This window comes from Lampetra fluviatilis, chromosome 38 (genome assembly GCF_964198595.1).
Source record: "Lampetra fluviatilis chromosome 38, kcLamFluv1.1, whole genome shotgun sequence".
NCBI lineage: Eukaryota > Metazoa > Chordata > Hyperoartia > Petromyzontiformes > Petromyzontidae > Lampetra > Lampetra fluviatilis.
In genome coordinates, this window is record NC_136312.1 from 10,198,831 (window position 1) to 10,223,122 (window position 24,292).

Here is a 24,292-nt window from a genome sequence, read left to right on the forward strand (position 1 = left end):
CCTCTTGTTATTCTTGGTTATTTCGGTAAAGTCACGTAGAAGGGAAATAATGAAATAAAATAATAATAAAAAAATTATTTATTATTCTTTTATTATTTCCCTTTTACGTGACTTTACCGAAAGAACCAAGAATATGAATCCCTGCAGTCACGAAAGCTTTAAATAAAAATTCACCCTCTTGTTGTGGAAGGATGCTGTAGACCTTTTGGCATCATTTGAAAGGGTGGAAAATTGTGCAACTGGTGGCCAAAACATTACCATATATAAATAACCTTTAGTGGAGGCTGTTCTATTATGAATGTGCCGTAACAACAGTATATATCCGTTTACAAAGTATTATAATATCTTCTTAAATAATAATATGCTCGAAAGAGACTTTCTGGTCGGAACCCACTGGAGGGGCTGGGTGGGGCTGGGTGGGGAGGGTGGGGAGGGGCTGGGTGGGGAGGGGCTGGGTGGGGAGTTTTATAAGGGCACCCCGTGGTGCCCTTATAAAACTCAACGTTTAACCTACTCACGCCGGCTTGTGTCCGCCCTCACAGTCGGGCATATTTGCGGAATACACCACGCCGCCGTTGACCCTGGCCATTGACCGAGCAACCCAACGTTCCTACCAGCTCCCCCCGCAGGAATGTGTTTTAAAGTTTCGCATTTTGATGTGACGTTACATTTCTCAAACCCCCCCTCGTCACATCGTCACAAATATCTGACCCCCCCCCCCCTAGGTGCGTGACGTCATTTATGGACGGCCCCTAAGTAGCGCTCTGTTCCTCATCATTAAATCCTTGCGGAAGTTTCGCGGGTTCCCGCTAGTAGGTTTCATAATCTGACACTTAATTTGATGTCCGATCCCTCTCAAATGGTCGTGTACGATTAACCTTTCGGAGGCATTACTGGTGAAATTGAGGAAATCGCTTCTGTGGTTATAAGTACCTCATTTGTGTTTGTGTCTGTGTGGTTCGGTGCTTTACCTATATTAGTTCAGTTAATGTACGTGTTTGGGAGGAAACCGGAGGGGGGGGGGGACACAATCCTGTCACCGTACAGATGTAAACAGATGGCGATTAATCCACTTGCTGGCGAGCCCAGGGCTCTCACGGCAGAATTGGACAAACTTCTCAATGGAAAGACGCTCGTTATATTGAGTCCACGAGAATTCGAGATTCACTATCATGGGCAAATCCTCGATAATATTTTACACGAGCATATACCAATCACGCGAACCAAGATCGATCATCGCAGCAGCGGCTTTTGGCTGGCCATCGAACAAAGACGGTCAGCCGCGCTTCTGCGGGTCCGTCTGGAACGTTCTTCCGTTCCGATATCAGGAAGCCACTGGAGCTATGCACTGTTACATCGTCTGGATTGAAAACTCAATTCTTGAGAACTGCTTTGTGTGTGTAGTTTGTTGTCATTCACCCGCACCTCCGATTAGCACTGTTGGCTACGTACGGTGAGAAAGAGGTTCAACATACACACACGAAGCTCTGAAGAATATAGTAATCAATCTCATCCCAGGCAAATCACCCGGAAAAATAAGTGGTTTTGGGGGCTGAATAGTGCTTGGATTGGCCACCACCGTGCATAAACAGGTGCTATAGGCTGCTGTGGGGCTAGGTTGTCAACAGGGGAGCGAGTGAGGCAATTGCAAACCATTCTTGTACCGTACTATGCCTCATTCAGGAATGTTTTGAGTCTAGTTTTTGGTAATTAATTGTGCTTGTGCATCACTGCCAACGCTGCAGCAGCATCACCGAGTCATATGTGCGGGTAAAGGGGGCATTATGTGTGGTTGTGTTGTTGTTGTTCGTGGGGGCTGGGATTGAGCGATCACTTGTGATAGCCAGGTCGCTTCTGAGAAAGAAGCTAATATCTCAGTGTGTCTTACCTGGTAATTAAAAAAAAAGTTTAATTTTATTTGTATACATAATTAAAGTGATGTGTTTACTTCTCATTTACATTGCACTCCTAATCTTGTCTTAGTATCGTTTGTTGCTGTAACGTCCTGACCTGCATCGACTGGACTTCTGTTAAAAAAAGAGCTTTATAGCTCATCGGATTATTCCTCCGGGATAAATGAACTACTCTTAGGTTTTTTTCGAATAGTTCATTAATTCTTGATTATAAGCTTTCGTGACTGCAAGGATTCATACTCTTAGGTTTTTTCGGTAAAGTCACGTAGGTAAAAGTAAATAATACAAATAATAGAAATAATAATATACACTTTCATTGATTTCTTTTTATTACTTTTTAGTTATATTATTTTTTATTTTTACCTACGTGACTTTACCAAAAAAAACCTAAGAGTATGAATCCTTGCAGTCACGAAAGCTTATAATCTAGAATTAATGAACTATTCTGACCACCACTCTGTTACCGCTCCGCACGTGTTTTACACACGGCCCCGCCGCGCATGCGCACACCGCGCCCACACAACGCGTCGCCGTGGCAACGCGCCCAGGGCCTACCGGCACCGCCGAAGCCTTTTTGTTTTTTGCAACAACGCATCTCGAACGCCAATCAATGCTCGTCGCGATTACAATCACAAACGACGACAGGCAACGCACAGCGTTCACAAACAGCGCCACAATAGCCACGCTCTGATGGAGAGGGCGGCGGCTATCGGCGCCACGTCGCCTTTCGACGCGTCTTTCGGGAGGCCGAACCTGTTGGGCAGCCAGGAGGTGAACATCTTGCACCTCGCCGACCTCCTGCAGGTGCACGACCACGACCACGAGGATGAGGACGACGCAGCGGAGGTCGTGGGTGACGAGACTTCGGTTCCCGTCGCCTTTGAAGCGAGGCCCGACGGCAGACACGCTTTGCCGGCGCCGAGAGCCGGCCAAGAGGTGAAGCAGCTGAGCACAACTTTCATCATTTCGATTTAAAGCTTTCGTGAGTGCAGGGATTCATCTTCTTGGTTCTTTCGGTAAAGTCACGTAGAAGGGAAATAATACAATAATAAAATTTAAATAAGACAGCATTTTTTTAAGATAAAAAATAAAATAAGAATTAAATTAAATATAAAAAAAATACAATAAAAAATAAAACAAAATAATTATTTCCCTTCTACGTGATTTTACCGAAAGAACCAAGATGAACATTCATCATCTTCGTGTGGCGTTGTCACGATCGCCCTCCATCGCACGAAGTCATCCCCGACCACATCTCCATCCTCCAAATCTCAGTAATTTACTTCTACATCCTCATTTTTCTTATTCCATTGTCTTTATTGCCACCCATTTCATATACTCCACTTTGATTTAATTTAATGAAGGTGGATTTTTTTTCCCGCGTCCTCCGTGTGTTTCCCTCCACGTTTAGAAACACGCGTTTAAGAGTATTTGGCTGATATAAATTCCCACGTGATAAGCCACTTCGTTGAGCTATCATTTGTGATAGCCAGCTCAGTGGGCATTACCTGGTAAAATGAGAATAGTTTTGAGTTTCCTTCATTAACCCTGCCTCTTCGCAACCATCGATTTCTCTCATCTCTCAGCAGTCTCCTTAAATGTCCATCATCCTGAATCCGTATCGCCATCATCTCTACCCTCTTGTCATCTCCCCATTCTCCATCCAAATAATCCATATTTCTTGTTCATGTTTTTTGTTTGTTGCGGTTGCACCCGATTCAAGAGCCGAATGGCTCACAGGGCTATACCTAATAAATGAAACTGCAAAACTGAAACTCATCTCCGTCCTTCGTTTGCTAGCTTCTTTCTCATCGTCTCTACGTATTGGTTTTATTTTGGTGTTTTCGGACCAATTGATAAAAATTGTGTGGTCGGCATGTTTCCTATTTTGCCATCTTCAAATGCGACACTGTAAAAATCTAACTGCCTTCATGCTCAGACAGAATAACACATTTTTGACTTCCCACTTCTATTTAACCCCAGAGGGGTTATCCTCGGTACAGTTTAAGTAATCTATCAACCCTTATCATTATCATCAGCCATAATCAATCGATTGTTGGGTGCCGGCCTTTGCAAGCCATCAACGACGCAGCAATCCATCTCACTTCCTGCACATCAGCCGATTTTAATCGCTCCATCTCCTGCGGTGGTCACCCTCCGTGGGGCATGTAAACTTCCTTTGGCTCCACCGATCACCCTTGCGACGTTTGCTGTCCAAGTCCAGGTCGGCTGGGCTTTATAAACGAGTACCTGATGCTCTGTATCAACAGCCCCGTGGAGTACTATTTGGGTCTTTCGGTAAAGTCACGTAGATAGAAAAATAATGGATCACGACGTTTCGATCGCAACACAGGCGATCGAAACGTCGTGATCTATTATTTTTCTATCTACGTGGCTTTACCGAAAGACCCAAGGAGTATGAATTCCTGCAGTCACGAAAGCTTTAAATCAAGCCCCGTGGAGATAACGTTGAATTATAACAATAGGTTTTTACCCTTTCTGGCAATTAAACAGGTGTTAAGATGTTAAAACACCGAACATAATCATTTTTCAAGGAATCCTGTCTGCCTTAACCATACGTGCTGGTGGTGAACATGCAAACAAAAAAACATACTTTGATAATTAATATCGACATTGTCTTTGAAACTGATTGTTCCACACAAGAGACAGCTTTATTTAGAGCCAAAAGGCGAACAGCACAAAGACAATGCACTATCAGGGTATTTATAGCTCGGGTGAGCAGCTACAATATGGGACCTTTCGTGCCAGTATCAAAATATAACAATAGGTTCTACCCTTTCTGGCAATAAAACAGGTGTTAAGATGTTAAAACACCAAACAGAATAATTTTTCAAGGAATGCTGCCTACATTAACCACACTTACTTGTGGTGAACATGCACCCAAAGAAACATGCTCCGGCAATATATGCATTGTCTTTGAAACTGATTGGTCCACACCATGTAACGCTATCTTCTGGGTGCGTTTCTGACCACACCACCCAGTCATGCAACAGGCCCACCTTAGTATGAGCTCACTCGCAGTACGTTTACCCCACTCGCATAACTCGTGGGGGCAAGGCGATGCCTTGGCCCCCCCTGGTGGCCAAAGCTCCAAGTTGGGGCCCCCTTGACAACCCAAATGAGATGTTTTCAACAGTGTAAAATAACAAAATAAATATTCTAAATGCGCTTTAAATGTATTTTATGAAAATGCTTAATAATGTTATGTAGGAAAGAGGAGCCGTGATATATACCCTAGTTGCAATCGTGCGAAACAAATTAAATATTGTCGCCCCACCTGACCAATTGCCGCACCCTCTGAGCTGATAATGTACTTATGCCACTGCTTCGACGCTTTTTGTGTATCTGTGTCACCTGCAGCTCCGAGTGGTCGAGGTGCTGGATCAGGATACAGCGGCTCATGGTCTCTCCTGCCTTGGCCACTCGGCTCTGGGCACAGATCTGGTGTACCTCCACCTGGCACTCCCTGTGAGGACAATATTCAGATTTATTACAGCAGAAGCTGGCTATAAGCACACCGTACATGAACACATATCTGATTTAGGCATCATGTCCTTACAATACGCTGGTGTGGTGAAGCCAATGGCAAATTTCTGATACAGGTAGACTTCAATATAAGTACCGTATAGCTGGATTTACTCCCATGGGGTCGGATTTTATGCGGGTACTACTGAATTAAAATGAGCTCATTTAGAAGCCATATGCTATGATTTATGAACGAAAACCTCACTGAGTTTCCCAAAAAAAAAATTGAAGGATTATCCAGTGTTAAGATGTTTGGCACTTATGTTATGTGGGAGGAAATCAGAATGCCCAGAGAAAACACACACTCACAGAAGAAGATGTATGGTGTCATGCTTTTACTGCCACCTTGAAGCCTACTTGCATCCCAGTGAGTTTGGAGGGTTTGACACATCTTTGTGATACACCATCCCTGATCTCCAAAGTGCTGGATCACAGGCTCGCACCTCCAATTAGCACGGTTGGCTACGTATCATGCGAAATAAGTTCAACAACATACATTAAGTTAGTGATTTTCATCCAGAGTAACATACCTAGTAATATATTACATGTGGACGCAAGTCCAAATGTTCAAGCTTTACAACTTGACCACACGGTTATTGTTAGTAGAATAACTTTGTACTCGTATGTATTTATAGATGTGTGGTGATTATAATTTAAAATATTTCACACGTATTTTTGTATTTGCATTCATTTACTCTACAGGGGTATGGGCTCAAAGATATTGGGATTCTATCTGGCTATGTTCACATACAAAAACTGGACCTTTCTCACAATAAAATTAAAGGTAAGAGAGACACATTTTAATTATTATGTTTTTGCCTTTTATCATACGCTTGAATGAGTTTGCAATAATACTATTTTGCAACTTTGTTTTTCTTACCAGAACATTGCATAAACTGTTGTTGTTTCCATCTTGAATATATTTCAGAGCTTTCTATTCTTGGCAACATGCCATATCTTGTGGAACTGAAGGTCTCGCATAACCAGCTGACAAAGCTATTTGAATTTTCTACTCTCCGTTTCCTCAAGGTAAGTTGTTTGGAGAAGCAAACGCATTTACCAAATTGCATGTGAGTGTACTTTTGCGTTTACCATCAATACATTGTTTTCATTGACTTGTTTGTTAATACGTTGCCGTAATATTTGTTGTGCAACCATATTTTTCCTCTATAGGAGGCTGATTTCTCATACAACACCATCAGTGAGATGAAGGATCTGTCTGCTTACAAATCCCTCACAAAGCTTGTTCTTGACAGTATCCTTTGGCATGTGCATTTGAAGTGCATGAATTAATTGTCACGACCTCATTACATGTTTAATTTCGATGTTTGCCCATTTAAAATATGTACAGTTGTATAACTATTAGACCTGTAAAGATATGCCAGTGATGAGATTCGATGAATTGTCAAGATTTGGGGTTGCCACTATTCAAGAAGCAAGGATATATGTTTTACATGTTAGTGCACTATAACACCCATAGTGACTGCATGGGTCACGTGAGCTCATTACATACAGCATATACAAATTGAACACAATCGATACACAAATACGATTCTATGCACGGCTTGTCAGCGTAATACATTTTCATCCATGAATTGATGTAGCATTACACTTTGTACAGATACTATACTGTAATTCTTCTTTTGGTATTTAATATTGTCTCTTTATGCAGGCCATATCTTGGTTTGTTTCAACTCCATTTGGCTATTATTCCTCAACCGCCGTCTGCCCTGCCAGACAACAACATCAGTGAAATCATCGGCCTGGAGGAGTGCGGCAGCCTGGCTTATCTAAGCCTCGCACACAACCGCATTCGGCGTCTCGATGGGCTGGGCAGCCTTCCTCTGCGCTATCTCTGTCTGGTGCGTTGGACGATTGTCCCGTTTTCCGGGATAGCTGTGTGTCTGCGTATTGTCCACTTCCAACGTTTGTTGGTGCAGGTTGCACGGAAACGTATTGAAGCGTCGTGTTTTTAAAGACCACACTGTGCGACACTGAAATGCATAACCTGGGGGGAGTTTATTACCCCTTCGGAATTTAAATATACAGGATGTTATTGTGTTCATTAGAGAGGCAACCACCTAAGAAAAATAACAGGTTTGGAAAAACTCTGGAAGCTCGAGAAAGTGGACCTGTCTGGCAACAAGATACGGAGCCTCAAGGGACTGGAGGGACACTACCGCTTGCAGGAGTTGGACATGGAAGGGAATCAGGTCTGTGGCACCTATATAGCCTAACCCTATGGCATCTCATACATATTCTACTGCTGGCTGGATGAGGGCCTCTCTACACCATGGGGGTTGACCATACTTCACAACGCTGGTCCATGCGGGTTGGTGAAGGTGAGATGCATAGAAGTATCATACAACAATTAATTTAGCTGAACTGCCTTTTGCTGTCCCCCATTTAGTCCTGCAGCCTATACAGTATGAATGATGATCATACATATGCATGGTGGTTGGCATTTCAAGGACTTTCCAGTCTTTAGCCGGCTTAGCTTTTGAGATCTAACAAGATTGGGCACATTCCAGGTTATTTGGACAGTTCATTACCCCAACCGCACTCCCGATTATCACGGTTGGCTATCCTGAATGCCTGCCACAGTATCCCTTTCCAATCTTCCTCTGAGAGCTTTACATGAGCCAAAGGAATGTGATAATTCAGCCCCTCCATAATTCAATGTATATTTATTTTAAAAAATTGGCCCAAAATCATAAAATGTAACTATAAACAACTGTATTGACATCATTATAAGTTTCATCAGTCACTCAGTCACTCTATAAATGGGAATTTCCACTATTTTGAATATATACATTTCAGACACTTCAAAGATTATGGCTAATCATTTTTATATTAATTATGTGGCTTTTTACTTGGGCATAGTATGTCACTCAATTAAAATTATATTTGAGAAATAGAGGCGTTTTTTTCTTAATATTTTTAGATAAGAGATAAATGCTCATAAAATACCACGGCGTGGAACGTAGTAACATTTTCATCCGTGCTGGGAAGCTGACGATGCATTCAGCTTCGTTCATGTGTCAAACTATTGATTTCCATATATAATCCATATTTTCAAAAGCTATAGACCAGGGGTCCCCAACCCCTGGGTCGCGGACCGGTACCGGTCCGTGGCCTGTTAGGAACCGGGCCGCATGGCAGGAGGTGAGAGCGGTGAGTCCGCACATGGCCTGCCCCCATTATTTTATTATTTACCACTTCCGTCTGCGCCTATTTCCCGCACTGTGCACTTGTCTCAGTCACAGTTTTGGTGAGCCCACAAGCTGCTAACCCCTAGCCAGAATGAGTAAAAAACAAACGTCGCTGGAGAACTTCTTTGAAAAGGGGGAAAGACCCAATGATGAACCCCCCCCCCCCCCGGTTCCGTGAAAAAATTGTCTTCCATGAAACCGGTCCCTTGTGCCAAAAAGGTTGGTGACCGCTGCTATAGATAACTACCTTCAGAATGCAGTGTTAGGATGAGTCTGACATTTAAGACTGAGGTTCCCTAATTGTGAAATTGCCCATATAACAATTACATTTAGTGCATGTGCAGTTCAGTGCATGTGCCATGAGTCTAATAATTGATCTTAATCCATGAATTGTTACATCCATAATGAACATCCTTGCCAGTGGATGTGCATTTTGAGTGGTCGGCTTTGATGTCTGCAGGTCACGGAACTGGCCGAGGTGAAGTACATTAAGGACCTGTCACTACTGAGGGTGCTGAATCTGCTGCGAAACCCAGTGCAGGTGAGTGAGTACCTGAGTACTAGTTTCCCTTCATTTTACGTTCACATCTAAAACTTCTAAACCAAAAAGATGCTTGGCTGGCAGCTATTCCAACACTATCCCTTGAAGTGGTATTGTCATAATTTGTCAACTTTTTATTGAAATTCCCAGTCAACCTTCATTCAGTGAGATGTTGCTCACTGTTGGTCCCCATTATCTGGAACTCCTTTTCCCCTGCCATCCATGCTGTCGACTTCCTGCCCAGTTCGAGTATAGGCTCAAGACATTCGTTTTCCCTTCTACCTATGGCTGATTCCCTCTATGAAAGAAATATGATTGTTTTTTCTCTACAGTCTTAAGATGCAGTTGCATTTAGATGCTATGTAATTATAAATTGCATTGTAAATTGTTAAATCATTTCACGTGGTTTGGAGGAGATACAGTAATATAATTTGTGATTTTTCAAGTGTCTAAATGTGGCCGCATCGCAATTTGTGCATGCAAAGGGGGAGGGGGGGTGTGGTTTGAGAGGAAATAGGAAAGGTAAGTTGTTGTTAAGGTTATTTTCTTCGGGGATGGAGTGCAGTAAGATAGCGAGCAAAATGAGATGCCATTATGGTTAGGTGTGAATGAAAACACTACGAGAAACGAGGCAAAGAGGAATTGATTAATCTTCGGCTTGTACATGTACAGTGCAAAGGAGTTGGCATTGCAGATTAATCGAGATGTAATTTCAGGTGATGGGGCAGCAGCAGGTAAGGAGAGATGACGTTCCCCGAGTTGAGCTTCTGAGATTCATCCGTTGGATAAACATAATTTTGGTCCATTTGTAATCGGTCTTTGGTAGAAGTTATTTGTGTAAAATTACTTTCTGCATTTTCCTACTCAAAATTATGATTATTTGGATTGTACTGTGTTTTGCCATGCAGTCCCATTGTAGTAGTTTCTGTATAAAAAACAGAACAATTGATCGAGTGCGTGTGCACGGTTACACAGCGCAGCACCGCCACCCCACGGTTGGAGAGGTTCCCTGCCGCGTACCAAGTGAAATCTCACACTTTGTGAAGCTGTCGTGAGGAATGGGGATGGGCAGTGGTGGGATGGGTGGACAGACTCACAGCACACCGTATAGTTTATTTGGTTTGTACAATAGCACGCACACATTCTTCACAAACTAATCTGTGCATTACATAGGTTCACATGACCGACTCGCATGGGAAGGCGTTTATCCAGCAGTGGAATGACAATAAGCCATAAAAAATTTACAGTGTATAATATATTGATTATAAGAATTGCACATCGAGTTATAATTTATAAGACTACCGTTATACTCGTTGGTTTTTTCGGTAAAGTCACGTATGTAGAAATAAAAGAAAATTTACCGAAAAAACCAGAGTATAATTTCTGCAGTCACAAAAGCTTCAATTCTAGATTAAGACGACCTTGATTTGAAGCTTTCGTGACTGCAGGAATCCATACTCTTTGGTTCTTTCGGTAAAGTCACGTAGGTAGAAAATAAAATAAAACAAAAAATAAAATAAATCACGACGTTTCGGGCGCAACACAAGCGTCCGTCATCTTTCCCACCTGATGACGGACGCTTGTGTTGCGCCCGAAACGTCGTGATTTATTTTATTTTCTACCTACGTGACTTTACCGAAAGAACCAAAGAGTATTAAGACTACCGTTGTCATCTTTGTGTTGGGGAGAGGTGTAATGAAAATGTTGCTGTGTACAGAGTGGACTGTGAGGTGTGGCTAGCACATGTCAGTGAATAGATGGGGTTGAATGGGGCCACCCCTTGTTTATATAATACCAACCCCTATGATTGGTTAAGCACGGACTCCAATATCTTGACCATTTATTCAAGTCGTAGGCTTCTGTGTGTGTATACGTGAGTCATTACATGTGTGTATGTATTTAATTTTACTTCCCGTGTGTCAAATCCACTGCTGGATTTGGGTCTCCCCATGCCTTTTCAATCATAGGGGTTGTTTGTATTTGACCACTGTGGTCAGTGCGGGTTGTTGAAGGCAGCCAGAACCTGTGCGGAAATCGCTCACTGCTGATGTTAACCGTGGCCAGGAATCAAACTCAGGATTTGCGGGTTAATTGTGCAGCGTGGTAGCTACTGTGACACTTCTCTCCCCAAGTATATAATCCCACACACAATTGGGAACATTCTGCTCACTGGTTACTCATAAACTATAATTTGCTACATTTGAAATAAAATGTTTGAATAAAACCTAATTACATTGTTAAAGGCATCCGTATAATATAGTGTTCTTCACTAATTTTCAGAGGGACAGACACTTTTGGCGATAAGACATCAATTTGAAGGCTGCCACACATTTGAAACCATTGGGTTTGACAGCACAATGGGGTGTTTTCACATTTGTGTATTGTGGAGGCCTCAACACATCAGAGGCCGCCAGTGGCCTGCGGGCCTTGCAATGAAGAACACTGGTATAATGCAAATGCGTATTGCGGAGTGTACGCCACTGTTCCACTGTGTGGCCGCATGCCGGCCGTCTGGGAGCGAGCAGGAGAGTCCAGGACACCGCATCGCCGCCGTGTTCCAGCTGCAGACGCTTGTGGAGCTTGACCTCCGCCGGGTCACCGTGGAGGAGAAGGTGAGGGGCCGGGTCGAACACATCCAACAATCTTTTCATGATTTTAATATTTACGACAATTTTTAATTGAGAAGAAAATCTAAACTTAGATGTACATTTAGATGTACACACCTTGTGTGTAAATCTACTGCTGAATGAGGGCCTCCCCTCACCATAGGGGTTATGTTGGTTATTTGACCATACTTCACCACACTGGTCAATACAGGTTGGGGAAGGCAGGGAGAATAGACGTGGGAATGCAGAATTTCAATAAAACAATGGAAGTTGGCGACCTGGTATATGCAATGCATCATTATTTTAAACAATTAACACAAGTGTACAAGCCAAACAGTATACATACATGAAGTGTGTATTCATAATAACAACTCACTGCTCTTCTAATGTACAGTTGTGCAAGGATTGCTCCCATTATTGATCATGTGATACGTCTGTCATCTAGTGGAACAATCTGGGGTGAAAATATTGTAGCTGATGGTCAGGGACATGCTCCATTAACTACAAAAATGTTAACGAAATTGCGCTGAGATAGGTTATAGTAATATAAAGTCTCTCCTTTTTGAAACACCCTCATGGTGTAGTTTTTTACATATTTTAATTGAGAAGTGTCCCGGAAATATATATTTTTATAAACCACAATTGTATTACCCAGGAAGCAAACTTTTGTTAAGAGTAGACAGATTAAGTGGGCGAGAAAGTAAATAACTTTAGATCAATGTTCGGCTATTTGTGGGGAGATGATACTGTAAAAAAGAACACTATCTAATGTGTGATCGTAAAGTGTTCCAGTGGGCTATCTTACGAAATATATGGATGATCAACTTTGTTCCAGGACACCCCTCAGTTTATAGCCAGTCAATTTCTTATTGTCTCAACGAAGATTATTAGAAGAAGAGGACTAATAGGTGTATGTGTGTGTGTATTGTGCGAGGTGGCTGCTGTCAACAGGTTTAACCCTTCTCCGGAGATGGTAGCTGCGCGGGACCACGTGATCCAGGTGGTTTATAGCACGCTGCAGCCACAAAGAGTCCTTGACAGGTAGGTCTCACTTCCACAGGTTTCAAACAAACACGAGCAAAAAATGTGTACGAAATCTTGATTTTAAGCTTTTGTGACTGCAGGAATCCATACTCTTTCGTTCTTTCGGTAAAGTCACGTAGGTAGAAAAATAAAATAAATCACGACGTTTCGGGCGCAACACAAGCATCCGTCATCAGGTGGGAAAGCATGGCCTGCTGCTGATGCAGACTTTTTACTTTACCGAAAGCACCAAAGAGTATGTATACGAAAAGCACTCGGGCTTTGCATGTTATGCAAAAACCATCATCAGCAGTTTCTGAAGAACTGCATTGTTGTCCTCTTGTTTTCAGTCACACATGAAATAAACATATTTCTGTCCCAAGATAGGGATAAGTTAAAATACGTCAAAATAACATAGAATTATTGTCGTAATAGTCTAACGTGAAGTGCCCTTCAAACAGCACGGGTGGATATACTGTGTCCCGCATTTAGTGGGTTTTTTGGGTGGAAAAAAAAAGAATAAATTGGACAAAAAAAATGCACTCTCTCAAAAGCTCAAAAATGTAACCATGGGGAAGGTGGACCCAGGACCGGTTCACACACCACTTTCCACTGATGTAGGCTGCGTCCTGGAATTGAACTCGGCATGCTGGCTTCATTTCACAGTCTTCTGACCACTGCTCCACCCCTGGCGTCTATCGAATAGATTAACCTCGGGGCCATGCTTTTGATCGTGCACCAAAAAAAATACAAAAATAATAAATTACGCTTAAGATAGTGTAAGCCGACCCAAACATATTTGCAACCTCGTTTTGTTAAATCACTTCCTTCCAGCCACAAGGGAGGGGTGCGGTGGATTGAGGGGAGGGGCCGAGCTCACAGAGCTGCACCATGGAACAGGACTCGAGTTGTGTGGTGCAATACAAGGCCCAGCATGGATCGGGTCCAGTTTGTGCCTTTTCTGTCGATAACTGAATGTTTAAGATCGCACGATTGTAACCCAGTGCTCTCAAGGTGAAGGTTGGTGGGTCACGTGGATATGTGAAGCTCTTAAACATGTTCAGTTGAAAGGTGGGCAAGAAATTGCAGCACAACAAATGGGTTCCTGAATCTGTTTTTTGTGGAATTTTCATCATTATCCCCTTTCAAGTTTTCTCTAGGTTCCTGAGTTTCCTCCCACACGTCAACAATCATTTGTGGAATTGACCGAATAATGCAATGCACTACTCTTCGGGAAAAATAATATACAGACTCACCAAATCAAATGTGTTCTATGACTGTTTTGAGACAATATAGCTTAGATGCTTAAATAAGGTTAAGAGAATCTGGAAATGTGCGCCACGGTGGTGAGATGTTAACTACCTCGCTTTGTATGCCGGAGGTCGTGGGTTCGATCCCGACTCTGATGCCTGTATATTTGCAGTTTGCATGTTTTCCCAATGGTCTCATATATTTTTCTCCGGGTCCTCCAGTTTTTTCCTCCATGTTTAGAAACGTGTTTAGAGTATTTCGCTCCTGAAAATGTACACCTAATAAGCCACTTCGTTGAGCTATCATAGTTTATCGTTTTCAAATAATGTAATAGTTTAGTTTAGTGTGTAGTTCAGTGGAAAATGTACATGTAAATAGTCAGTCTGTTTCCCCTTCCAAAGCCTCTCTGTTGCATTCCTTCATGCCCGCCCCCGAGACGCAATTACTTGTGCCTCCCACTCGCAGCACCCTGCCGTCGCTGGACACGCCGTACCCCATGGTCGTTTTGACGGGGCCCAGGGCGTCCGGCAAGCGCGAGCTCAATCACCGCATCTGCCGCGAATTCTGCGAATTTTTGGGCTATGGGTGAGTGTGATCGGGCACTGAGTGAGTGGCTGTCAAGATCGTGCGCTCACTTCTTCCGGCTGTTTCTGTTGTTGTTTCTCAGAGTCCTTTGTGCCTTACTTAGCAGCCTCCGATTGGCAAGGTCTGCTCCTGCGATTTGCACGGTTGGCTACGTATGGTGCGAAAGAAATTCAACATACATACAGCAGCCTTTAAACAGTTATTGACTTGTATCTGCCATGGGGATGTGGAATTTACGCTACGGCTCAGGGTTGTGAAGGCACCATGAGCTCATTGTTTCATTGGTAAAAATTACTTCACAATGCTGAGTTCTGAAACACTTTTCTCTTTATTGTTTCCTTTGCAGCTACTGAAAAGAAATTAGTGACATTTTAAGTGATTTGAAGTGCCTTTGAGCAAATCGCCTGGAATACATCCGATTTCTTCAGATCTTGGACACTAAGCAGGCTTGAGCCTGAATTGTCTTGGATGGGTGACCACCATGCACAGTGATTGTTATACATTGCTTTGGGGTCACGTGGTGGGCAGCAGCAGGCAGTGCAGCAGAATGCATTGCTATCTTGTACGTCTGTGCTCCCCCGTATATGCTCCCAACCTTCACCAAACTGCAATAACCAGCGTGGTGAAGTCTATTCAAATACCCCCCCACAACATGTACGGTGCGGGTGGGCCTTTATCTAGCAGTGAATAGACAAAGGGATGTACACGTGATTGTATAAGTGATGACCACTCACTAACCCCACTATGGTTTGCTTTCTGCAGTGTTTCCCACACGACCAGAAGTCCCTACCCTGGGGAGCAGGATGGAAAAGACTACCACTTTGTGACCAAGGAGACCTTTGAGAGGCTAGTCTGTGATGTAAGGCATTTGCTTACGTCATCACCAGTCTAAAAATATTTCAGCCAAATGTATTCATATTATGTGTGAAATGAGCAATTTGGAATGGTGTTGTGCTGAAAGTGTTGATGATATTCTATGAACCAGAGTACATTTTTAGGTGGCTGTGTAGTTTAGGGGTCAGTACTCGGCTGTTACTGCTGAGATCCTGGGTTTGAATCTGGGCAGACACAAAGGTGATTCAACTGGGTTATTAAATGTAGTGAATTAGTTGGTCTCAGCCCAATCACCAATGAGGGCACAAAAAAACCCCGTCACATTAAATGTAGTTTTTTTACTTGAGTTGGTCGGAGGCCGTCGGCTCTCAACCGCTCATAAATAAAGTTCACGTATCTCAGCAACACTCCACGCTTGGCACGCCACGCCATGCCACGCCATGCCAGGAACTTACGCCAATTCTTTGGAACTTTGATTGCAGGGAAAGTTTCTGCAAACAGAGAAGTACGACGGGCACAGCTACGGATTGAGCATCGAGGATGTTGAAGCTCTTGCCAGGGATGGGCTGGCGTGTGCCGTGCACATGGAGCTGGAGGTATGGACCAGGTAGTTGCGTTGCTTTTACCCGTGGTGGGTTCACTGCTGTTGACAGATCCGGAAAATACATCAAAATCATCTTAACAGCCTGTCATATAAAAAAACACGTTAAGTTAAGTTGCTGTATTTGTAGTGGGTGTACAAATACTAAACTAAACTATTTTTTTTATTTTACTAGATAAGGTGCGCTGAGCTATATCGCTCTTTTTCAGAAGTGACCTGGCCACAAATGATAGCTCAACAAAGTGGCTTATCGTGTGGAAATGTATAGCAGCCAAATACTCTAAATGCACGTTGATTCTAAATGTGGAAGGAAAAATCGGAGGACCACGTGACCATGGGGAGAGACATGCAATCTCCACATATACAGGCATCAGGGTTGGGATCGATCCCACGACCTCATGCCAGGCAAGGGAGTCAACATCTCGCAATTGTGGCGTGGAGTGGTGGCGCAGTGGATATCACACTGCACCATGAGCCTGGTGACTGCAGTTTCATTCCCAGCCATGGCTAACATCAATGGCGAGTGTATCTGAACCCAGACCCTGGGCCATCCCATATTCACCAAGCCTCAGTGCCTTAGAGTCATAGGAGTATGTTCAAACAACCCACTTGGTCAACCCAATGTGGGGAGGCTTTCATCCAGTAGTGAATTGATACCTGGATAAAAGCGCACATAATATAAGCACAGTTCTCAAACAAGCAACACATGCGACTTCTGATACAAACAGACTACTTCGGATATAGGCTCAGCTGGTCTAGCTCCCAAGTGAGTGCTTACATTCAGCTTATACTCTCTGATTATTAGCAGCTGTTTAGCAGTCAAATGACGTGATGATGGATAGGAATGCGTTGTGGCCAATGCAGGGAGCGCGTAGCCTCAAGCGGACGTACTTCGAGCCTCGCTACTTGCTGGTCGTACCCCTGGACCGGAAGCGCTACGAAAGACGGCTGCTGCAGCGTGGACTCTACGACAAGTCCCAGATGGAGGCGTCGCTCGCCGGTCTGGACGCTTGCCTCGCCGTCAACCAGGATATGCCGGGCTTCTTCGACGCAGTCATCGTCTCAGGTGACAGCTACGTACGGTGCAAAAGAAGTTCAACGTGCGTACATAGCATACGGAGGGCACCTTGTGCCTTTTGGTGTTTGTTTTGATGGTAGTGTTCGTTTTACTCCGGGAAATGTTTGGTAAGTAACGAGCCGTTAATCCAAAACATTTCTCTTCCTGCTTATTCCCTTGCACTGCTCGACTTTGGAATTCCCTCTCGTTGTTTATTTTTGCAAGCTCTCATAACCTTGCTCAATTCAAGAAACATGATGACCCTTATCTAGTACATATTTGATATTCTTGTTTGTTGCTGGCCGTTTGACCATTTGGGCCTATTGGATTATTGTTCAAATAGTGTGGAGAGCTTGGGTCCGTTGCAATGATTCGCGTTGAGCTCTGCTTGTGGCCTCGCTCCAAATTTTACTGATGCTAGTCCGCCCACACTCTGTACATTTGGATGATCGGTGGCCACAATTGTTGTTGTTGTTCATGTACTCTGAGAGTATTTCATTAAGCAAAGATCCATCCATCGATTTGCTTGGACAGCAGAGGTCCATTGCATTGATCTATGGTGACCTAATTTGCATATGGCCTTTTCCCATGGTTCATTGACAGTAGCAGTTGTGGAGTCACTGACGATTTGATGGATTCACGATAGGTGAAGGCGACCACGATGTCTCTGACGGGTCATTGAGGGACGTCTGCCTGACCAGACATCGGTAGTTATCTTTCGGGCTTTAAGATGTCACTGCTGAACCTCAGGGCTTTATGAACAGTTTCGATATGTCCAAGTGCGATGTGTCCGAAGAGTACAAGTTGTCTGATTTACGCAAAAAGTAAAGTACAAAATTTATTTTTCAGAGAACACTTGTTAGCATCAACATGATGCATTGGATATTGCTTCACATCGTCACCCTCTTGTCCCAGCAGCCCACAAGCTGCTGAATTCCGGCAGCATGGAGGTATTGCGATTGGTCTCTAATAAATGATCATACCACTGCTCTCACAGCCTTCATTACTGTCGAACCACCTTTGTCATGTTCCTGGATTGCATTGCCACAGATGACCTGGAGGTGGCCTACTCCAAGCTGCGTGAGCTCATGTGCCAGTACATGGGTCTGGAGCCACCCCAGTCAGGGGCCCAGTCAGCACACCAGGACGCGGGTCACGTGGTGCCGCCTCGCCTCGGCAGCACAGGCGAACGACCGACCTCTGCCACCCTCTCGCGTCTCACATGGACCAAAGGCCCATCGCCCCAGCCGCGCGAGAACATGCAATACCTGTCCAGGCTGCAGTCCAAGATGCAGCCCCAGCTCACGTCTTTGGTACTGCCTGACGCGTAGAGTGAGGTCTTTTCCAGTTTAGGAATTTGACAAAAAGGGCCACATCGCGCTGGCCCAGCTTCCGCTCGGTTTTCATTTATGTTGGAGACTAAAAAATACATCTAATTGACGCTCTAAAGTATGGACAGTTGAAAATACAAAATTATTATGGTGAAATATTTGTAACCTAATGTAATCTAAGCATACAGAATGTAGACCGTTAAAAAAAGTTTTCTCCACTTTAAAATGTTGAACCTATTTGTCAGACTTGATTCATTCTTGTGTGTTTGTTTCTCCACTCACATGCCAGCAGTACCTAATTTCTGGACTTGTAATAAGGCCCTCATCCAGCAGCGGATTAGCAAAGGCCTTTAGTTGTACCAATGAATTCCCTCCCCTGTGATTTAATGAATTGCCATGGCTCGTGGTCATGATTCATTTCAAGAATATAAAAATGTTTGTCTTGTATTTTTCGTCTCGTGTGTATTGTTTCACTTTGTTGTGTCTTGATCTCCCTCCTGAACCAGATTTTTGGATTCCTATAATGTTTTATTGTACAATGTTACGTATGTGTTGTACATCCAGAAATAAATCTATAACCAAATCACCCGAAATGCACCTCATTTCGCCAGATCTTAGAAGCAAAGCAGGGTTATTAATTTGATGGTTGACCAAGTTATATTAAATAGGTGTGTTATGGGACTACGTTGTAGGCAGCATATGGCAGTGCAGCAAAATTAATGCTTGTACTGTATTTCAATGCTCCCAAGGTCTGTGCTCCCCACCTTTAACCTACATTGACCAGAGTGGTGAAGTATGGTCAATTCACCCTCACGGCCTGCGCGGTTTAGGGAGGGCCTTCATCCAGCAGTGTGTTCACAAAGAGGCTGAACAAACGTGCAAAAAACACCAGCTTCAGCTGTGTAGCCTGGTGGTGATATTTGTCCATTCTGTTTGCAGGAGGAGGCATCTCTCCTGGTTCGCCAACAGGCAGCACGCGACGCTGTAACAGGAAAGGCTCTCAGTGCCAACTCCAAGCTCCTGGGCAGGTGCGCTCTGAGGCTTTGTCATTCACAAGTTTACATCCATAAATATAGTATTCGCTCGGCTAAACGGACATTGTTTAATATGATCCAGATATGATTTAGATACAGCAAATCTACACGAGCTCTCTACTGAAGCCCTCTCCACAAGCCATCTGAGCTACGGATTCGTGCCCACGTATGGATTACTCTGGGATTTGTAGTTGTACTTTGCAGACAGTTTTACATTTGTAAGATGGGTTGTAGATAGATATTAAACTGTCACGTTACTTGTTTTTTGTACCTTGTTTCGATATCTATACTATTATATTTTTTTCTAATTTACTATTAAGGTTGAAAGTGTTTATGCATTTGCTGTTTCTGCCTGTTTGTCCATAATGGAGAGTGCGGGCACAATAACTCGTAAAGCTGAACCATTGTGTTGCATACTCTATAATAGAGTTGTACTGCTTTTAGGGACTTGCCTTGTTGACAACTGGCCAACTGGATCAAAGGACCTCCCAAAACCAGTATTTAAATAGCAAGACGGAACTTCTCTTGCTATTTAAATACATCCGAAGACAAATTAATGTTGGAAGGCGTTACAAAATTCATGCGTATGCATTCATTTTCTTTAGTTTTTAATTCATAGATTGAGCATGTGCCTTTCCGTGCATATATACTCTGCTGGACTCTGACCCCAAATCTTGACAGTTCATCAAATTACTGCACCAGGCTTTTGACGGTGGGGAGGGGTTTTCAGATTTTAATTATTACGTGGATTTTTTAAAAGTTGCTTAATAAATGATGTTTCTCTATAAATGCATTCACATTTGAGGTTGTAATTGACCTAATGACGATGCATGATTGTGGCAAACCTGCAGTGGTCCCAAGTCAGCACCTGCCACACTGTTGGGTGCCAACACTCATTCTGCCAACCACAACGACGGTGCCAACACAGGCAAAAGGTAACGTTCCAGCGGGGCCACATGTCCACACCCACGATCTGTGTTCACCTCTTATGTGTAAATGTACAGCACTCTTGTCGATCCATTGCTGTATGAAGGCGGCCTCCTCATGCTGTGTGGGTACTGTGGGATATTGACCACACTTCACGCTGGTCTGTGCGGGTTGGTGATCATGGAGGCATAGAGCATGGCATAGTAAGGCAAAGGCATCTTGCTGGGCTTCTGTCTGCTGACAAGGTTGCCTAACAGCAGCTTAGAACGCCAGTTGTGTTCTTGTTGGTCACCAATCGAACCACTATCCAGGCTCAATTTTGCTTAGCTTCTGAGATCTGATGAGATCGGCACATTCTGGGTGATTTGTTCATAAGTTTAACGTGTAGGCTTTCGCGACCAATATTATCCATAATAGAGTTTTTTGGGGTTGGATTGCGTAAATGTAAATGGCCATAAACCGTGCTCAATCGTTGTGTCCTAAATATGTTTATATTATAACAGAAGATGCAATCCAAAGTCTGAACCACTCTAAACCGAGAGTTCCCAACCTTGGCTGTTTGTCCTGGGCCCTCTTGTCACATGTGTCATTATGGCACTGGCGACATCGGTGCAACATTGCTGTTACACATGCCATGACAACAGCAATGCAGTGGCATCACAAATATTAACCAATTCACTAACTTTAACGTGTATATTCTCAGCCTGGGATACATCATAGGCACATTTCTACGTTGCATTTTGGAATACTAGGAGGGTCCATCATTGTGGAGTTGGCATGATTATTTTGGGCGTGGCTACCTAAGTAGTGGGCGGGGTTTATCGAGGGAGTAGCGACACGACCTGAGTCGTGTGTGGGACCAATGTCAGAAAGAATGGTGGGGCACTTGCTGTGTGTGGGGCTAGTGGTTGAGTGGGTGTGGCTATGTAAAAGTTGGCAGGGCTGACAGATGGAGGTGCTTCCATATCATGGGCATGTGCCGGTTGAGTCTGCCAGACATCTTGGTACCTTGTCTTAGCAAGAATCTACAATTGAATGAAGAGTACAATAGGCTCGCTTTCTGACTTATTGTCCCTACGTTGCACTCGCAAGGCCTCTGGGGTCTCAGGTGAGCCTCGGCTCCACGGAGCTGTCGTTGGCCAGAGCCCTGTCGGACGGCGCGTCGGATGAGTGGACGGCCTCGCTCTCGGGCCTCAACAGCCACCGTGAAGGCGACTTGGACGCCGCCGATGAAGATGACGATGACTACGGGGATGGCGACGGTCTGGCCCTGCAGCGTGGTGGGGATGGACAGGTGGAATCGCTGGACGTGAGAGCTCTGAGTCGCTCGGACCGCAGCCTCACAGGTACGTGTTTGTGAGCGAGGACCAGGACGCGCGTCTTGTACGTTCACTTGCGTTCTCGGCTACCTTTCAGCTTTTTTTCCCATTTTGTTTGTTAATGGCCATGTTACATTTTTTTAAAATCAGATCTGTCCATACCAAGGAACAAAATTTGTTAATGTTTGGGGAAACACGTTTTGATTGTGTAATTTATAAAATGTACTTTTGGCAGGAAAGGCACTTAGGCTATTTCTCGTTGTGTATATGTGGACATGTACATCCATTTTATAAATCCACTGTTGGATGAGGGCATTCATATGCTGTCATTGCGGCTGTTAGATCATACTTCACCACGCTGGGCAGTGTAGATATAGGATTTGGAACAGAGCACAGTGACAATGGCTATCGCTACGCTGCCCTCTGCTGCTCGCTATATAGCCCTGCTTAGCTTGTTTGTGCAAGGTGGTTGTCCATCGTTTCACTATCCGGGCGCAACCCTGCCGAGCTTCCGAGTTCTGACAAGATCGGGCACATTCCAGTTGATCTGGTCATAGGACTTCAAGTATGGATGCAACATGTAACGATGTTTCCGTAGCGTAATAGCAGTTCAGAGATCGCCAATTTGATCTCCCTTTGTGGCAGTTAAAAAAATGATGCAGTATTCTTCAATCCCCCGCCTATTTCCATCCAGCAGTATAAAGGGTTGGACCACAGTTAGTTGATTGGCAGGTCACGTATGGTGGGGTGGGATGGGGATGGTTTAGTTTTATTAGTGTTTGGGTGATGTTTACCTTTCTTGTACTTTGCACGATGTTTTTTGTAATGATTGTTGTAACGTTCTTACCCGCTACTACTGGGCATCTGTGAAAGAGCTTTATAGCTCATCGGATGCCTCCAGTATAAATAATTATTCTTATTGTGCGTTCCCATCTTTTCCAATGTCTGACCAGTGAGGAAGCATCAGTTACCATCTAAAGTGGGCTCTTTAGACGAGGACTTTCTGCCAGCAGTGGCATGAACAAGAAATTGTAGGGTTGTACTTTTAAACTTTTATAAAAAAAATATCGCCCAAGTTAATTCCGCTCGACACGCCTGTTTTTTTTTTACTCGATTGCCCACTTCCCCCACGTGAACCACGCCGCCCGACAGAGTCAGAAGGCGGACCGCTGGCCCCCCGGCCTCGCCCCAGCGAGGTGGTAGATGCGCTCCGTGCACCGCGTGCACCGCGTGAGCCCGAGGCGCCCCCATCACCCAAACCTGTGCTGCCGCCCATCCCGGCCGGCCGTGTTGAAGAAGGCGACAACGCATCTCCGCAATAAAATCAACTTTTATTTTACTTTAACAGGTAAGGCCCCACTGAGCTATGTAGCTCTTTTTCAGAAGTGACCTGCCCACGAATATCTCAACAAAGTGGCTTATCATCACGTGGAAGCACTCTCACGTCCCACACTGTCCCCCCCCCGTCACCCACGCTCACTTTGATTGCTGATTTGAAGCGTGGAATCCAGTCGGCAGGTGAGATGTGGCATCTTGCAAACTTAAGGTTTGGCACGATAGTCAGGATATTGTTGAGAGTTTACATGGTCGTAGTGTTAGTACTGGAAAGAGTGCCTGGATAGGTGGTGTGAGACTCGTGTAGAATCGTCGTCACTGTTTGTGTACAATGTCATTACACTGCTAGATGAGGGCCTCCCCACACCGTTCGTGCCATGGCAATTATTGACCATATTTCACCACACTGGTCAGTGCACCCTGGTGAAGGTAGAGCGCATAGATGTGGGAGCATAATACAGTACAATGGATTTTGGCGGATTCACCTCTGCTTTGCACAACGTAGCTCTGCAGCAGTCTAAAACACCAATCCATGCACTCTCCAGGCAAAAACCTGCTTCGCTTGAGATATGACATTGGGCCCCATTCCAGGTGATTTGGTTATTGGCCTTTGAGCACTTTCATTAGCTATCAATCGGGCACGTAGTGATGCATCATTAATTCAATTAGATTCTTGCCCTCAGAATACATGCATTGTGCATGTAAAAATGTATTATTTTAAATCCCCACATGCTTTATATTCATGTGTTTATGTGACTGGTTCATGCACTTGAGGAATGAAAAAAAATTAACCCGTAAAAACAAAGTTTTTCACTATAAATCCTTTATATGCGTGGCGGCTAGAGTCCTCTCGTCCTCTGGCTTGAGATGGCTGACACCTATGGGTCAGATGAATGGCTGGCACCATTAAGCCATTGGTAATTAAATATAATTTATTTTTTCCTACAAAGTGTAAAATTTTGGAAAAATTTTTTCACGAAAATACATTGCCACGCACAACGAGTCTGTGTGCAAAATGTCAGCTCGATTGGATCACGGGAAGTGGGTTAAAAAACGACCGAAAGATTTGCACGGTCGTAAGCAAGCAAGCAAGCAAACTTAATATAAAGGATTTAAAAATAGACTTGCATCAAATAGGGATGTCAGATTGTGACCGTTCATGGAATCGTGCGGGGTG

General features: G+C 44.0%; 1 protein-coding gene across 1 annotated transcript; it reads left to right on the top strand.

The window, feature by feature from the left end:
* Positions 1-2,473: 2,473 nt before the first annotated feature.
* On the top strand, positions 2,474-23,920 carry LRGUK (leucine rich repeats and guanylate kinase domain containing). Its single transcript, XM_078874163.1, has 19 exons — positions 2,474-2,849; positions 5,295-5,402; positions 6,162-6,243; positions 6,388-6,488; positions 6,633-6,714; positions 7,197-7,321; positions 7,529-7,672; positions 9,132-9,212; positions 11,738-11,824; positions 12,753-12,859; positions 14,558-14,677; positions 15,440-15,536; positions 15,994-16,107; positions 16,977-17,178; positions 18,220-18,482; positions 19,440-19,528; positions 20,386-20,469; positions 21,554-21,807; positions 22,933-23,920. Exons 1-19 carry the CDS (start codon positions 2,604-2,606, stop codon positions 23,100-23,102), a joined length of 2,556 nt encoding a protein of 851 aa, XP_078730289.1. The 5' UTR covers positions 2,474-2,603; the 3' UTR covers positions 23,103-23,920.
* Positions 23,921-24,292: the final 372 nt, after the last annotated feature.

Excerpts from the sequence above, each read along its gene's own strand:
- LRGUK (XM_078874163.1), top strand. The coding sequence starts at position 2,604 with ATGGAGAGGGCGGCGGCTATCGGCGCCACGTCGCCTTTCGACGCGTCT. Across the intron at positions 11,825-12,752 it reads GGGTCACCGTGGAGGAGAAG|GTGGCTGCTGTCAACAGGTT; the intron begins GTGAGGGGCCGG and ends GTATTGTGCGAG. Across the intron at positions 19,529-20,385 it reads AACTCCAAGCTCCTGGGCAG|TGGTCCCAAGTCAGCACCTG; the intron begins GTGCGCTCTGAG and ends GCAAACCTGCAG.